At 41.1% G+C, this 18,140-nt stretch overlaps 1 protein-coding gene and 1 long non-coding RNA gene across 2 annotated transcripts; one reads left to right on the forward strand and one right to left on the reverse strand.

Annotated features, from left to right (window-relative positions):
• Positions 1-1,031: 1,031 nt before the first annotated feature.
• LOC103714430 (cysteine-rich and transmembrane domain-containing protein B-like) lies at positions 1,032-1,888 on the forward strand. Its single transcript, XM_008801671.4, has 3 exons — positions 1,032-1,189; positions 1,304-1,466; positions 1,595-1,888. Exons 1-3 carry the CDS (start codon positions 1,153-1,155, stop codon positions 1,638-1,640), a joined length of 246 nt encoding a protein of 81 aa, XP_008799893.1. The 5' UTR covers positions 1,032-1,152; the 3' UTR covers positions 1,641-1,888.
• On the reverse strand, positions 1,692-17,731 carry LOC103714429. Its single transcript, XR_605219.3, has 2 exons — positions 17,632-17,731; positions 1,692-3,684 (listed from the first exon to the last, which is right to left on the reverse strand). It is a non-coding gene; the product is annotated as an uncharacterized LOC103714429 (long non-coding RNA).
• Positions 17,732-18,140: the final 409 nt, after the last annotated feature.

The following is an 18,140-nucleotide window of genomic DNA, read 5'->3' on the forward strand; positions in this document are numbered from 1 at the left end:
TGATTGCCAGAAACTTGTGCCCATGCCTGTCCGTCCGGCACAAGTAGAATTGCAAGTGTCTAGGATACGATCTGGGTCAAGTTTGATCCCTATGGAGATACAAATCAAGTGTCCTTATGGATAAAATTTCAGTTCGACATAAGCTTTTGGGACTAGACCTTGATTCTTCAACTAATTATATTTACTGGGGTGAATGGGTTTTGTTCGAGACCAATACAATTTTGTTAGATTTAACCGAATCCAACAAAGTGTTAAGCCTAACTGGAGTTAAGTTCATGTCGGATCTATTATGAGAAGCTTGATTGTAGCATGACCCTAGTAGAACTTTGTGAAAGACTTTATATGACTTGAGTTGGCGATAGAATGGGGTCTTGTGACCCATTACTAATCCATTGATCAGAAATCTCGGTCCAGGTTACCATTGTATTATTTTGGACCCATTCTATTTCATCAAATTTACCTTCCCATTCTTGAGATAAATCTCAAACTTTGAACCAGCGACGAAGGAAAATAATAAGTTCAAGAATTCTCAAATTGGTAGAGAACATTCGTTACGTAATGAACTACACAATGATGAGCATACCCAAGTCTCAATGGAAATTGATTTCAACATGAAAAGTTCGATACCATCTGAGAAAGAAGGATCTCACTGGCTTCTCAAATTCGTGTCAGACTGCTCATGTAGGTGGCTAATTACAACAACGAATCTACCTTTGTATCCTGTTCTTCTGGTCAGATGCCACCATCTATCTCAGCTGGGTTCCAGAACTTGGAATTTGTAAACAGAAAGACCCAAGAAAGGCGTTTGCTAGGCGGCGCAAAGCTCCTAAGGACCTTGGATACGCGTCTGCAAGGCCAGAGCCGGCGTATTTGACCCGTTTCCCACCCCATGGCCTCGGCGGCCTGCACCCGGACGTGTGGTTTCCGCGTTAGGGACGTATCCTTCGAAGAAATGCGACCCGCCCCCTTAGGATGACTTCCTGAGATGGCAAAGTCAAATAAAAAGACTAGCATGTTAAATGAGTTTGAATAGCACGATCCCCTATAAATATATAATTCTTTCGCCAAGCAATCCAAGCTCATCGTTTGTGCGTCTCAGACCAACTCCCTTTCATCTCCCTCACCATATTTTTCTCCCAACCAGGCCTCACCATGAGTACTTATGATCGGAACCAGGCTCCCCCTCCATGTATGTGCTCGTATTAGCTTAAAACTTCTCGTTTCTGATTCGATTTCTCTCTCTCTTGGTTTCTTCTTTTCTCTCTTTGTATTCACGGGTTGACTCCCTATATGTGACCTGCAGCATACCCACCACCGGGACAGGCCTATCCTCCGTCGGCCGAAAGCTACCCGGCGAACTACGTAGCGCCTCCTCCGGCGGGTTATCCGGTGAAGGGCGAGGCGCCGTACCCCTCGCAAGCACCAGTGGAGACCAAGAGCCGAGGCGAGGGCTTCTGGGAAGGATGGTAACTAAGCCACCTCTGCCCCAACCCCACCCTTAATTTCCTTCTTTTATGGTGCAATTTGACGCCATGGTGACCGCTCTTTGAATCGTTTATGTTGCTAATTGATGGTTGTTTGCTCTATTTTGCAGCTGTGCCGCCTTGTGTTGCTGCTGCGTTCTCGACACCTGCTTCTGAGACTCGACAGAATTCTGCAAACGCTCGATGGTTGTTTTATTTCTGATGTCATTTTTTTTTTTGAGAGGAGATCCTATATATATATCTGATGTATGTGTTCACAATAAAACTATTTAGAGAGGGAGGAGCATCCGCTTCCGTGGATTCTCTCAGTGTGATTGAGTGCTAATCACCCTCTCAATGTGTGACTTGTAACTTCCGTAGAAGATGTAATAGTTGTTTATGATATCATGTTCTTTTTCTTTTCAGATCTATGAATTATGTAGTTTGTCTTTTTTTTTTTTTGTTCGAGAGGAAGGAGACTAATGGGTGTAGTCCTCGTTAGTCACCAAAATTTATTCAGAATAAAAGAAGAGAAGAATTATAATATAGAAGAGAGGGGAGTAACCAAGTTAGATGATTAGAGCTACGACGACGCATCTGGGAAACAAAGACATGTTAAGCATTAAGCATCTTCTCTTTGAAATCTTTGATTTTTTTGCCCAGATTTTTCTTGAATTCCACCAAAAGCTCCTGACTGCACAAATTTGACCAGTAACTGAAGTTTGTCGATAGCTAAGAGGAGAGCACCTAGCTACCCTATCATATTATTTAACTGACCTCTTTTGGGTTGTAAAACTATAATTATGAGAAACCTGTTTCACCATGTAAAATTTTATTGGGTTGTTGTCTCACTTCAAACACTTAATTGTACTTCTGGAAAGTAATTACTTGAAGTTCCAGTTCAGGTTAACAATTAACGCCTCTGGCAAGATGAAGCTTAAAAATATATGGGAGAAATTTCATAAAGAGCTACTGAATTTTACCATAAGAAGAGTTTAAGTTCATGGGGCATGGTTGCTTAAGCAATTTAATCCAGCAACTAAACATATCATAATACTAAACAGATTGAAATTTTTAACTTCCTAGTTTGCTTCAAGCCCCCACAAGGGCTCTAACAATAAAACCTTAAAAAAGCTAACCATCTTAACGAAATCTTTAAACATAGTAATTGTTAAATCAATCTACATAGCCAACATCATGGGCTCAAATTCGGCTTCAAAATTAGTAATCACATCCCAAAATAGATTTGTGTGCAGTGCACTAGCATATGCATTCTACTTTGAGCCAAAAGCAATGATTTAATCCTGGAATTTTGATTCATTGAACAAAAAGAAATATTTCAGAAATATTTTCTGCTCAAGAACAAATTAGGGTAAGTCTTGCAGCAAACTCTGCTGTTTTGAGCTAGAGGATTCACCCTTCCGTTTAGACCAAACAGTAAAACGGAAGTGTTTGGAATAAAAAAGTTCTGGTTTTATTCCTTCTTCAGCAGGCCAGATATCCTCCAACTCCGTCAAAGCATATCTAAAAAAGAATGTAGCATCCATCATCCCCAAATCTAACCTCCAACTGCTTCACTTAGAAACTCTGTTTCTATGTCCTCCTCTGTGTTCTTTTCTTTTAAGATGATGCGGCAGCTGAAGAAGGCTTGCATTCTATTAGGACCACTAGAGGTAGCGCTCGCCGGAAGTTGTAAGCGGGATGCCGTTCGATTCAGGTTGCCTATGTATTTTGGAAGATGAATAGAGCTGCAGATTAGGTCGCCTCCTTTGCTGCCCACCATACATGGGAGGTTCTTTGGACTGAGCTCGATTCTATTACCGTTGTACCAAAAAAGAAAAAAAAGCTTCCATGATACACGAATGAGAATTGATAACTAAGGAAATTGGGTTAGGTGAGGTTAACTTTGATTTTAATATTAAAGTTGATGTCTTTGTTCATTCACATGTGGTTGATCATATGTGGGACTTTGACTCTTCGGCAACATTGAGACAATGTTGCCAAGTGGAATACAGAAACTTCCAAGCAGTCAAGTACAGTTCCTAACGGCTAGAATGCACAAGATAGTTCCAAAGCATTCCGAATTCACAACCTTTTATCTTTTCCAGCATATTGGATGCACTTAAATGATTATCCACCAAGCAACATCATCATCGTAGTTTCCACTCGGTATATTGCTCCAGTGGATAACGAACAACATACGTAATGGCGGCTCCAACACCTGCAAGTCAGAAGGCATAATACCATATATGAGCAGATAGGATGTGCTTTGTGTTTCACATTATGGATGGCCAATGGATAGTTTCAATAGAAAACCAATGACTATTTGTTCCTCAAGGCATCGAGGGAAATTCAAAAGAACTAAAATTTTAAGATGTAAAATACTATTGGGGTAATATAACCCATCGCGCCCTAAATTTGGAACATAACACGAAGCCAACAATCATAATCAGTCCATAAATTCATCACAAGTAAAATATAATAAAAATGTCCAATTTCATTATTCATTAAGTAATAAAAACTATACTGGTTCAGAGCATTCAAATCCAAATATAAATACATAAATCTATAATCTTTAAAATTCAGAAAATCACTAACAATAAATTTATAATCAATTAGAGAAATAAAATTCTACTATAAAATCGCTAAGTTTGTTAACGCGAACTCCAAGCCTAGACCATCCTTTGTTCCTAATGATACTATTTGTTTGAAAAAAAAATTATATAATCTTATTGGATCCAGCATAGATTTTTTTATGATAATGCATCATTTAAAGAAAATAATAAATATTATAAAAATAAAGTATTTCATAATACACTATGATAAAATAAATCATAAAGCCAATCATGCATGCATATATCATCAATATTTCATAAATATAATTACAAGTATATTGTACAAATAAAATAATAAATCGTTCTTTGCCATTTAGTCACATCATGGTCAAAGCATTGCTCATAGATATTCATGCTAAGATTACATTATATCTGTAACATGGCCCGTATTCGTAATCGACAAAGTATCATATTTTATATGGCAACTATATACCCGCTAGTAGATCTTATGTTCATATAGAACTAGTTTCGGGTGTTGATCTTTCCCTATTTTAGGGGTTATATATAGCTATTTAAGAGTCTTAAAAATAGTTATACTTTTTTTTTAAAACATACACATAAAAAGATGAAAAAGCAATAAATAGCATCATAAGATTCATATTTCATAAACAAATTACTTTCCTACGAAACATTCATTGAACTGCTTTTCATAACAAAGTATGTGGAGTGATTGATTAAAACCCCATTTGATTTTGATGAGCTCAAAGCATTTGAGTATATCTTGTGATTACTAATGAATTCAATTGAGTGTTTCAGTGAAAATCCTGTCCAAGTGTCTCTAGATTTGGTTCATAGTATTTTGGATAAGGTAAGAAGTCTGCTGAACCAAAGTCTGAGACTCGAGTCGACTCCCGAGTATCACGAGTCGACTCCAAGCGTATCAAGTTCACTGGCACGAGCTCGAGTCGACTCCATATCAGTACGAGTCGACTCCGACTGAGAACAGACAGAAGGACAGAAAGCTTCAACTCAGAAACTGTCAACGAGTCGACTCCCGAAGTGCGCGAGTCGACTCCAATGTTCAACGAGTCGACTCCAGGGTAGTAAGAGTCGACTCCAAGAGAAACACAAAGAAAAGTTAGAGAGCAGTTTTCGGGTCTGAGATTCGAGTCGACTCCAGTGGAACGCGAGTCGACTCCGATGGTTGGCAGGTCGACTCTAAAGAAGGTAAGAGTCGACTCTCAGAGGAACACAAGGAAAAAGTCAGAGAACGATTTTCGGACTCTGAGATTCGAGTCGACTCCCGCAGTACGCGAGTCGACTCCGAGACTGAGCGACCATCAACAGACAGAAGACCAACTTTCGGAAACTGAGAGCCGAGTCGACTCCAAGGAAGTTCGAGTCGACTCCAAGACTGGATGAGCCAAAAGATAGAGAATCGGGAGTTCGGGCTCTGAGATTCGAGTCGACTCCCAGGACAGTCGAGTCGACTCGAGTGGACAAAATTCAAAATTGGATCCACGGACTTCAGTGGATGAGCCGACTCCAAAATTGCCAGGTCAGCTCCAGAAGTTGGCGAGTCGACTCCCAGTCTAGACGGCAACTTTAATTCAAATTTGGAACAGTTGCCGAGTCGACTCCGGAAAAGCGTGAGTCGACTCCTGCTACAGCCGACTCGACTCCTGATCGCGCGAGTCGACTCCAACCCACCAACGGTCATATTGTCAGGCTGCGCAGAGTGTGCAGAGCGGCCAGAAAAAGCAGAGTAACGGCTAGTTTCCGTGGGGGTTGGCTTAAATAGCCACAGAGGACTGTAGCAAGGGAGAGAAGATAGATATTCCACTCCAAGCATTCAAGTTTTCAAGCTCTCCAAGTGCTCTTAAACGAAAAAGGGAAGATCGGCATTTACTGCTCCAACAACTTCTTCCCAACAATCAAAGCTTCCTCCTCCTGCATTCAAGTCGACCACTCTTTCAAGAGGAGACCGGAGTTCCAGAAGCCATACCTCTTCACCAGCTTAAAAGCGTTTGAGGGCTTCTAACTCCTTCACGATTATATTATTTTAAATCTGCTTTTTGAGAAGCTATTTTCTGTTTTCTCCTATCTCTTGTATTTACTTGATTCAATCGGGGGATTGAATCAAGGGGTTTAAGGTTGGTTGGTGAGCCAAGTTAAAACCAACGTGTGTAAGGGTTTGATTGTGAGCCCGGAAAAACAATCGGGGTTGGTTCTAGTCGATGAGCCTGGAAAAACCGACCGAGTTCGTTGTGAGCTCGTAAAACAACAAGTTTGGTTGTGAGCTTGCAAAACAACCGGCTGTAATCCAAGGGGGTTATAGTGAAATTCCCAAGTGAGACTTGGGGAGTGGACGTAGGAGCAAGGGTTAGCTCCGAACCACTATAAAACTTTGTGTTTGTAGTGCATTGTCTCTCATCTTCTTCTCCGCACATTACTCACAGCACTAGGCTTTAATTAAATAACTTGCTATAGTTTTTAATTAATCATCCTCAAAGTTTTAATTAGCCAAATTATTTTAAAAACCCAATTCACCCCCCCCCTCTTGGGTTGTCTATTTGGGCAACAAGTGGTATCAGAGCCAAAAACTCTTCCACTCAAGAGTTAAAAGATCAAAATGACAACCCCATTTGGATCTTCTCACATTGAGGGTCAGTCCACCCAAAGACCCCCTTTCTTCAATGGATCTGACTACTCATACTGGAAGGCTAGGATGAGAATATTCATCCAAGCCCAAGACTATGAGATGTGGTCCATTGTAGTAAATGGGCCATACATCCCATCCATTTACGTAGATGGTGTTAAGGTACCTAAACTAGAAATGGACTGGGATGAACATGACATGAGGAAGGCACAATTAAACTCTAAAGCAATGAATATCTTCTATTGTGCCTTAGACCGTAATGAATTCAATAGGATTTCAACTTGTAATTCAGCAAAAGAAATTTGGGACAGACTTGAAGTGACCCATGAGGGCACGAATCAAGTCAAGGAATCCAAAATAAACATCTTGGTTCATAAATATGAACTATTTAAAATGGATTCAAATGAAACAATCACATCCATGTTCACTAGGTTTACTGATATTGTCAATGGTCTAAAAAGCCTTGGCAAGAACTATACTAACAGTGAGCTTGTCAGAAAAATCCTTCGGTGTCTGCCGAGGTCGTGGGAAGCTAAAGTGACAGCAATCCAAGAAGCCAAGGACTTGAACAAGCTACCACTTGAGGAGCTTCTTGGATCCCTCATGACGCACGAGCTCACCATGAAACAACACAACGAGGAAGAGTCCTCCCATAAGAAAAAGGTAATAGCCCTTAAATCTACATCTTCTAACAAGGACTTGTCTTGCAGCAGCAGCAGTGAAGAAGAAGAAGATGAGGAAGATGGTGGTGAGGCTCTTCTTGTGCGCAAGTTCAAGAAATTCATCAACCACAAGAAGTCCTATCATCAAAGGAGAGGCCCCTCAAATTCCTACCGCAAAGACAAAGGTAAGGAAAGGGAAAATGAGGGGATTGGTTGTTACGAGTGCAAGAAGCCGGGTCACATAAGAGCGGAGTGCCCCTTACTGAAGAAGGGGAGTAAGTACAAGAAGAAAAAGGCACTTGTCACTACCCTATCGGACTCCGACTCATCATCCTCCTCATCAGATGATGAACAAGAAGAGAAGGCCAATTTCTGTTTCATGGCCAACGAAAACAAGGTAACTTCCGACACGCATCCTGATTTTTCTTTTGATGAACTTTATGATGCATTTAATGAATTAATGGTAGAATATAAGGCTATAAATCTTAAGAATAAAGAACTGAAAATAACTAATCAATCATACCTACATAAATACGATAAATTAGTTAAGGATAAGGATTTAATCACCAAAGAAAATATAGAACTTAAAACAAGCAACCAACTTTTAACTCAAAAGACCAACACCTTAACTAAAGAAAATGAAAAACTAACTAAGGAATTTTCAGAACTTAAAAAATATAAACAAACCTTAGATAAGGATCTTACTAAAGAACTTAATGATCTAAAAGCCGAAAATCAGACACTAACTAAAGAACTTAACAAATACAAACCCTTAGTTGAAAGATTTACCTATAGTTCTGAAAAATTAAACATGATACTAAATAGTCAACGTGCAGTGTTTAATAAAGCCGGTTTAGGATATAAACCAAGGAATAAGCAAAAACTTCTTAGTAACTTCTTTGTTAAAGCTGGGGAAACAAAAACTAAGAAAATAACCTGCTTTTGTTGTGGTACAGTAGGCCATAAAGCAAATGTATGTGATTTTAGGAAAAGTAAAACTAAAAAAAAAATTAAAAGGGTATGGGTTCCAAAAGGAACCAACTTGACTAACCATGAAGGACCCAAGAAAACTTGGGTACCTAAGATGACATGATTTGCTTGTGTAGGAGTGTCTTGCAGCCAAGGTCAACAAAAATTGCTGGTATTTGGATAGTGGCTGCTCAAGGCACATGACGGGTGATAAAGACCAATTTTTCACCCTTGAAGCTAAGAAGGAAGGTGCTGTGACGTTTGGAGACAACAACCAAGGTCACATCATTGGTATTGGTAAAGTTTAAATCACCCCTTCTACTTTTATAGATAATGTTAGATATGTTGATGGTCTTAAGCATAACTTGTTAAGCATCAGTCAATTATGTGATAAAGGATATGATGTTATGTTTAAACCATCACTATGTATTATAACAAATCCTAATGATAATAGCTTAGTTTTTAAAGGGATTAGACGTGGAAATGTATATGTTGTAGACCTAGAAGATCTTGCAAAACATAACCAATGTCTAGTTGTAAATGAAACTAAAGATAATGATGCTAGTTGGTTATGGCACCGTAAGTTAGGTCATGCAAGCATGGACACAATAACTAAATTAGTTAAAAGAGACTCCGTGATGGGTTTGCCAAAATTAAAATTTGAAAAGAACAAAATATGTGAAGCATGTCAATTTGGCAAACAATCTAGGAACTCTTTTAAATCCATAAAATGTGTCTCTACCTCTAGGCCTCTAGAATTATTACACATGGACCTATTTGGTCCAACTAGAACAACAAGCCTAGGTGGAAATAAATATGGTCTAGTCATAGTAGATGATTACTCTAGGTACACATGGGTCATGTTTCTAGCACATAAGGACCAAGCATTTTCAATGTTTAAAAAGTTCCATAAGGAAGTAACAAATGCTAGAGAGTCTTCAGTCATAGCCATTAGAAGTGACCATGGTACCGAATTCAAAAATTAATTATTTGATGAATTTTGTAGTAAAAAGGGGATAACCCATAATTTTTCTGCACCTAGGACACCACAACAAAATGGAGTTGTGGAAAGGAAGAATAGAACTCTAGAGGAAATGGCTAGAACGATGTTATGTGAAAGTAACCTCCCTAAGTACTTTTGGGGAGAAGCCATTAATACTTCTTGCCATATATTAAATAGAGTTTTATTAAGACCCATTATAAAGAAAACACCTTATGAACTGTGGAAAAACAGAAAACCAAAAGTTAACTATTTTCATGTTTTTGGATGTAGGTGTTTTGTACATAATAATGGGAAAGATAATCTAGGGAAATTTGATCCTAAATCTAAGGAATATTCCTAGGTTATTCTACAACTAGTAAAGCCTATAGAATCTTTAATAAAAGAACCCTAGTTATAGAAGAATCTATACATGTTGTTTTTGATGAATCTAGTGACATCTCATCTAGTAAGAAGGTTAATTTTGATGATGATATTGAAATACTTGAAGAAAAGATAGATGAGATGGGATTACAAGATGATAATCAAAAGTTGATTGAAGGAGAATCGTCAAACCAAGAGCCTATAGTGGATCATGGGCTAGCTAAAGCTTGGAGGTATGCTCACGGGCATCCTAAGGAACTAATTCTAGATGATCCATCACAACCGGTTAGGACTAGAGCATCCCTTAGGAATTTGAATAATCATCTAGCTTTTGTTTCACACTTTGAGCCCAAACATATAGAAGAAGCCGAAAATGATGTAAATTGGATAAATGCAATGCAAGAAGAACTAAATCAATTTACTAGAAACAAGGTTTGGGATCTAGTGGAGAGACCTTCTGAATATCCAATTATAGGTACTAAATGGATATATAAAAATAAGCTAGATGAAAATGGAATTGTTATAAGGAATAAGGCTAGACTAGTAGCAAAGGGTTATAATCAAGAAGAAGGCATAGATTTTGATGAAACCTTTGCTCCCGTAGCTAGACTTGAGGCAATTAGACTTCTATTAGCATATGCATGCTCTAAGGACTTCAAACTATATCAAATGGATGTAAAGAGTGCTTTTCTAAATGGGTTTATTAATGAGGAGGTGTATGTAGAACAACCTCCTGGTTTTGAAAATCATCAATACCCTAATCATGTGTATAAACTGAACAAAGCACTTTATGGACTAAAACAAGCACCTAGAGCATGGTATGAGAGACTTAGTAAATTCTTATTAGAACATGAATTCTCTAAGGGAAATGTAGATACAACATTATTTCTGAAAAAGAAAAATAAGGATATGTTATTAGTACAGATTTATGTTGATGATATCATTTTCGGTGCTACTAACAATCGCCTCTGCGAGGAATTTGCTGATTTGATGCAGAGTGAGTTTGAGATGAGCATGATGGGAGAGCTGAACTACTTCCTCGGGCTTCAAATCAAACAATCTGAAGGAAGTATCTTCATCAATCAAGCAATATATATCAAGGAGATGCTCAAGAAGTTTGATATGGAGGGAAACAAATCAATCAGCACCCCCATGAGCTCATCATGCAAATTAGACCAAGATGAATCAGGTAAATCTGTAGATCAAAAACTTTATAGAGGTATGATAGGATCTTTACTGTATCTTACTGCAAGTAGACCTGATATTATGTTTAGTGTGTGCATGTGTGCTAGATATCAGGCTAATCCTAAAGAATCACACCTAGCTGCAGTTAAGAGAATCTTTAAATACTTAATTGGAACTAAGAACATAGGGCTGTGGTACTCTAAAGAATCTAGACTAAACTTAATAGGGTACACAGATTCAGACTTCGCTGGATGTAAGCTTGATAGAAAAAGTACCAGCGGGTCCTGTCAATTTCTAGGAGAAAACCTAATCTCATGGTTTAGCAAGAAACAAAACTCGGTTGCATTATCCACTGCAGAAGCTGAATATGTTGCAGCCGGGAGTTGTTGTGCTCAAATCTTATGGATTAAACAACAATTAGAAGATTATGGCATTAAACAAGATAAAATCCCCATTAATTGTGATAACACAAGTGCCATAAATCTCACTAAAAATCCAATTCAACACTCAAGAACTAAACACATTGAGATAAGACATCACTTCATAAGAGATCATGTATTGAATGGTGATGTGACACTCCAATTTGTTTGTACTGATAATCAATTAGCAGATATTTTTACAAAACCCCTAAGTGAAGAGAGGTTTAGTGTGCTTAGGAGGGGATTAGGAGTGATTGATCCATCCTAGTGGTGGTTTTCACTAGAATAATTGATTTTGATTACAATGTGGTTAAAATAGAGTTTCTTTTCAATGATCATCAAATCAGATCATAATTAGGTGATTTTCCCTCATTTGGCACGATTATAGCATGAGTTTTAGGTGCGTGCCAAAGTTAGAGACGACTCGAGTAAGTTTCAGAGCCGGCTCCTAAGGGGGAGTCGACTCGCGCATTTGTGGGAGTCGACTCGCAAAGATGGGAGCTGAGGGGGAGTCGACTCGCACAATGTCGGGAGTCGACTCGAAGTCTACAGGCGCATAAGGAGAGTCGACTCGCGCATATTCTGGAGTCGACTCGAGGTCGAGTCGACTCGCGACTCAGGGGAGTCGACTCGCAGTCGGGATCCGACTTTTTAACCCTAGGTTTGTCGTTTCGCAAACACTTTTCCTCAAGCCGCCACTGTTCACAAAGCCCTAGAGCCGACTCCTAGGTCTTCCCCGATCGTCTCCAACCTCTGTTCGGTCGATTTTTCACCGGTTCTTAGGGTTTTCGTCCGTTCCTAGGTCGTCTCCGGTCCGTCCCGAGTCTCCTCTGTCGACCTTTCTCCGTCCTTTAGGTGTTTCTTCCCGTTTAGGTCAAGATGCCTCGTAAGACCGTGGTTAGGAAGAGGTCCCGTCCCGAGGCTGGTCCCGAGCGGCGCTCCAAGGCGCGGCACGATCCCGCGAGGCAACCACCTCCGGCTCGTTCCCCGCCTAGGGCGGTTCCCGCGAGGCCATTGGCCGGGAAGGTCGTCTCCACCGAGAGGTATGTCGATTTTGACTTCCTCTCCCGGGAAGGATTCACCATAGGTGATAGGTTTAGAGCCCAGGGCTTAGAGTTCTTCCTTACATTGGACCTCCCCACATATCCAGGGCTCGTTAGAGAGTTTTACGGTACCGTCCATCGGGGAGATGGGGGTATCGAGGGCACAGTAGCCGGTGTCCCTGTGTTTGTCACGGAGGATCTTATTGGCCACATCCTCCACCTTCCACTAGTAGGGGTGGCTCCCGCACACCCTGAGGATAGAATTGAGGCCCTTACGGTCGTCTTAGGGCATCCACCTCAGTCCCCCCTAGACGAGGTATCTGCTAGCTCACTTCTAATTGAAGTGAGAATCCTTTTGAGCATTCTGTCCAGGTCCATCTTCCCTAAGACAGGGAGATTTGATTTTGTGAATGAGAGGGACTTAGCTATTATGTCTTATATCCTTCAGGACACCCCGATCAACTTCTCAAAGCTCATTTATAGGTATATGTGTGAGCCCCTAGATAGACCTAGGCTCTCACTCCCATACGGGATGTTATTCACTCTTCTTTTTAGGCAGTACGAGATTTCCATTCCTGAGAGGGAACCCTCTCGTGCCTTGCGATGGACTGATCGCTTATGTACGGGGACTATGCACAGGATGGGGTTTCGGAAGAGAGAAGGGATCTGGGTTAGGAAGTCCACTCTTACTGCTCAGACCACCAGACCATCACCCAGTCCTGAGCCAGATTCAGACTACCCAGACCTTTCAGACCATCCAGACCTCCCATCCACTCCTCCTGCTCCTACCCCCTCTGCCGGACCTTCCTCCTCAGTTCCACCATCTATGGAGGTCCGTATTGATACAGAGCAGCTCCGGGAGCTGCGGCAGGAGATCGTCCGAGATCTGAGGGATGAGCTGCTTCGGGAGCTCCGAGGTGCGGTGCCTGCCCCCACTCCTGCACCCGTATCTTCTCAGTTGGTCCCTTCCTTGACAGCCGTGACTGACATGACGGCTCATGTACGGGAAGAGATCTACAATGTCCGGAGTTTGGTCCAGGCCCAGTTCCACAGCATGAGTGAGGTCACGAGCTCCACTCGACAGATGCGAGAGGAGATAGGTCGTGACATGCACACCACCACCGAGGGGGCCGAGCGCTTGGCGAATGTACTCATCGACAAGCTGGACGCACTTCAGACATCGGTGACTGGGCTTCAGGCGTCGGTGACAGAGCTCTCCACTACACATAGCAGAGCCACCACGTCTATTATCACGCAGCTCGGACATGTGACAGATGCAGTCACCCTCCTCATGGAGCAGAGCCGATTGAGAGGAGGTGCCACATCCTCCAGAGGAGGAGATGCATCCTCGAGAGGGGGATCTTCATCCTCGAGGAGACCATAGATGTTCTTTTTGTTTTGTTTTGTTTTGCTTTACTTATTGTATGCTCAAATGTATTCACATTCATATCAATACAATGAGTAGACATCTTATCTTCAGTTCTGTGCCATTTGATGATGGGTTGTGCCATTTGTGCCATTGATTGTGTGTGAATACCTCCTTTTTGGTATGATGACAAAAAGGGAGAGAAATACGTATAAAATATGTAAAAGGGGAGAAATATGGAAAAATATGTAAAAGAAATCAATGAAAATAAATAAAAAGATAAACTCTTAAAAACACACTCAAATTTGTTCTAAGTGGATTCGGTACCTCGAGGCTTATTATCTCTCTTTTGGGGCTCCTAATGGAGTAATCTCCAGAATCTATTCAAGGGATATTCGGAGATTAGCTGAATCCTACTCAAGAACAAATTGACAGATTTTCCCTCTAAAAAGATAAAATTCAGTTCAAAAACTTCAAAGCATTAAAAGGAAATTCAGAGAATCAAAACATAGTTGAATGCATATGTTGAGGGGGAGAATCTGAATCTTAATCAAGCTAAATCATTAATGACATATAAGCCAAACAATTGATTGCATAATATGAAGGCTTATATAATTCCAAATGAAAGGGGGAGCTTTAACTCCGAAATTTAATGTTTCACTCCTTTCAAACTTGGATAAATTAAATTATCAGACATTTGAATTCATTTATGGATTTTACTTCATTGTTTTATGAGCAATTCATTTTACATATACTCAAAGTTTTGTCATCATCAAAAAGGGGGAGATTGTGGAGTGATTGATTAAAACCCCATTTGATTTTGATGAGCTCAAAGCATTTGAGTATATCTTGTGATTACTAATGAATTCAATTGAGTGTTTCAGTGAAAATCCTGTCCAAGTGTCTCTAGATTTGGTTCATAGTATTTTGGATAAGGTAAGAAGTCTGCTGAACCAAAGTCTGAGACTCGAGTCGACTCCCGAGTATCACGAGTCGACTCCAAGCGTATCAAGTTCACTGGCACGAGCTCGAGTCGACTCCAGATCAGTACGAGTCGACTCCGACTGAGAACAGACAGAAGGACAGAAAGCTTCAACTCAGAAACTGTCAACGAGTCGACTCCCGAAGTGCGCGAGTCGACTCCAATGTTCAACGAGTCGACTCCAGGGTAGTAAGAGTCGACTCCAAGAGAAACACAAAGAAAAGTTAGAGAGCAGTTTTCGGGTCTGAGATTCGAGTCGACTCCAGTGGAACGCGAGTCGACTCCGATGGTTGGCAGGTCGACTCTAAAGAAGGTAAGAGTCGACTCTCAGAGGAACACAAGGAAAAAGTCAGAGAACGATTTTCGGACTCTGAGATTCGAGTCGACTCCCGCAGTACGCGAGTCGACTCCGAGACTGAGCGACCATCAACAGACAGAAGACCAACTTTCGAAAACTGAGAGCCGAGTCGACTCCAAGGAAGTTCGAGTCGACTCCAAGACTGGATGAGCCAAAAGACAGAGAATCGGGAGTTCGGGCTCTGAGATTCGAGTCGACTCCCAGGACAGTCGAGTCGACTCGAGTGGACAAAATTCAAAATTGGATCCACGGACTTCAGTGGATGAGCCGACTCCAAAATTGCCAGGTCAGCTCCAGAAGTTGGCGAGTCGACTCCCAGTCTAGACGGCAACTTTAATTCAAATTTGGAACAGTTGCCGAGTCGACTCCGGAAAAGCGTGAGTCGACTCCTGCTACAGCCGAGTCGACTCCTGATCGTGCGAGTCGACTCCAACCCACCAACGGTCATATTGTCAGGCTGCGCAGAGTGTGCAGAGCGGCCAGAAAAAGCAGAGTAACGGCTAGTTTCCGTGGGGGTTGGCTTAAATAGCCACAGAGGACTGTAGCAAGGGAGAGAAGATAGATATTCCACTCCAAGCATTCAAGTTTTCAAGCTCTCCAAGTGCTCTTAAACGAAAAAGGGAAGATCGGCATTTACTGCTCCAACAACTTCTTCCCAACAATCAAAGCTTCCTCCTCCTGCATTCAAGTCGACCACTCTTTCAAGAGGAGACCGGAGTTCTAGAAGCCATACCTCTTCACCAGCTTAAAAGCGTTTGAGGGCTTCTAACTCCTTCACGATTATATTATTTTAAATCTGCTTTTTGAGAAGCTATTTTCTGTTTTCTCCTATCTCTTGTATTTACTTGATTCAATCGGGGGATTGAATCAAGGGGTTTAAGGTTGGTTGGTGAGCCAAGTTAAAACCAACGTGTGTAAGGGTTTGATTGTGAGCCCGGGAAAACAATCGGGGTTGGTTCTAGTCGGTGAGCCTGGAAAAACCGACCGAGTTCGTTGTGAGCTCGTAAAACAACAAGTTTGGTTGTGAGCTTGCAAAACAACCGGCTGTAATCCAAGGGGGTTATAGTGAAATTCCCAAGTGAGACTTGGGGAGTGGACGTAGGAGCAAGGGTTAGCTCCGAACCACTATAAAACTTTGTGTTTGTAGTGCATTGTCTCTCATCTTCTTCCCCGCACATTACTCACAGCACTAGGCTTTAATTAAATAACTTGCTATAGTTTTTAATTAATCATCCTCAAAGTTTTAATTAGCCAAATTATTTTAAAAACCCAATTCATCCCCCCCCCCCTCTTGGGTTGTCTATTTGGGCAACAAAGTATCATTTTCATAATACATATGTTGATCATTTATTTCAAGAAAATATAATATCATCAATGACAAACCATATGCATAAAAAATAAGATAGTTTGAAAATTAATAAGAAGTGTAATATCTACTTACAAGTTCGAAAATTAGTAAGGAATATAAGGTTTACTAATTTTTTTCATTTTGGAACTTTCAAAGTTCAACTATGCGAATTATCTGAACTTATTCAAAGCCATTAAAATCCAGCAGCAACGACTTCAAAACTTGAGAGAACTGAAAATACGTTAAAATTGGAAAAATGATCCAATTTGGAGTATGTATAGCTTCATACCCGAACTAGGGTGGAGGAAAGACAAGGTCGACCAAGCAGCGATGCTCGACTGTCCGAGTCGGTCTGAACAAGGTGAACTCAATTGGTCAAGATCAACTATGATTTAAGTGACTTAATAAAGATCGGTGATGACTGAATTCCAAAAGTATTTGGCAAGGACCAGAATGATGGGTTAGCATGCCGTTTAGGTACCAAAGCAGTTTAGGGACTCCTCGCTGGGGTAAACTTGAATCCATAGCAAAGAGAGATAGGACCCTTCACTGGGGTTCTATGGATCTTGTAGATAGAGAAAGAGGAATGCTTTGCCTCTCTTGGAACGAGAAGGGGAGGCCAAGGTTACTAAAGGCTGATATGCGGGCAACCACTAAGTTGATTCAGGATCCCGTCTTCCAAGGGTTGACCAGGGTCCATAGAGGAGGTGAACCTCTTCACTAGGTTCCACAAATTCATGTGGTGAGAGAAAGAGAGGAAGGGAAGAGAGAGAACCACTAGAGAGAATGAGAGGGATAGGTCTTCTCTCGCTCTCTCTTTTTTCTTTCTTCTTCTTATTTCTTGGCAAAATAGGGAAGAAGGGGGCTAGACCATGGCTGTGGTCATGGTGGTCCGGCAAGGTAGCAGCAGATGATGATGTCGGGCAGCGAAGAGCAGCCAATGGTAGCAACCAGCCACCGAGAGGCTGAAAAATCAGCCAACAAACATGAACAAGGGCCCTTTGCTTAGTCATTCTCGAATCCCGGCCTACTCATTGGTGGTTGTGGCTTCAGCTCCTGTCAGGAGCCAATACAAGGTAGAGGTTGAGGCCCTTGGTAACAAACATCGGCTGCAAAGATGGTCGAAAAAAAAAGGAAAAAAGGGGCAGAAATATGGGTTTTCTTTCTCAGTTGATTTTTGACAAAATCAAGGCCGGCGGAGGGTGGTTTGGGGCTGTGGAGAGAAGAGGAATCAAAGGGGAGGAAAGCCGGGGCTTTACCTCAACTTCGGCGGCATCTTTAACTCCAATTTTCGACGAACACAATGATAAAAGGAGAAAAGAGAGAGGAGGCACAATGCTCATTGATGGAGGGTCCTAGTGGGAGAGGTAGCTATTTTATAAAAAGCCCTAAGATCTCAGCATCCCTAGGACTCTTGCTTCACCCCTAAGTCGTCAGAGAGGAGGAAGACTTCAAATGGGAGTCTTCCACTATTCTAGCTTATGTAACGCATGTGGGCCAACTAAGTTGGGCCACAACTGGGTCTAACCGGTGGCCCATCGTATAACCATGGAATGAGAGTTTTATTTTGTGGTTATGGCTAAACACTGTTTTTTTTTTCTTTTTTAACTTATGGAGTGGAGAGTTTTTAATTGTATTCAATTAATTTGGTGAAATAGACTTATACAAAAAAATTATATCCTCCAGTTATTTTATTGCCCATTATCTAAATATAAAAATATGGAAGGTCAATTTTATTTTTATGATAAAATCTATATCGTTACAAAAT

The sequence above is a fragment of the Phoenix dactylifera genome, chromosome 4, assembly GCF_009389715.1.
Source record: "Phoenix dactylifera cultivar Barhee BC4 chromosome 4, palm_55x_up_171113_PBpolish2nd_filt_p, whole genome shotgun sequence".
NCBI classification, from domain to species: domain Eukaryota; kingdom Viridiplantae; phylum Streptophyta; class Magnoliopsida; order Arecales; family Arecaceae; genus Phoenix; species Phoenix dactylifera.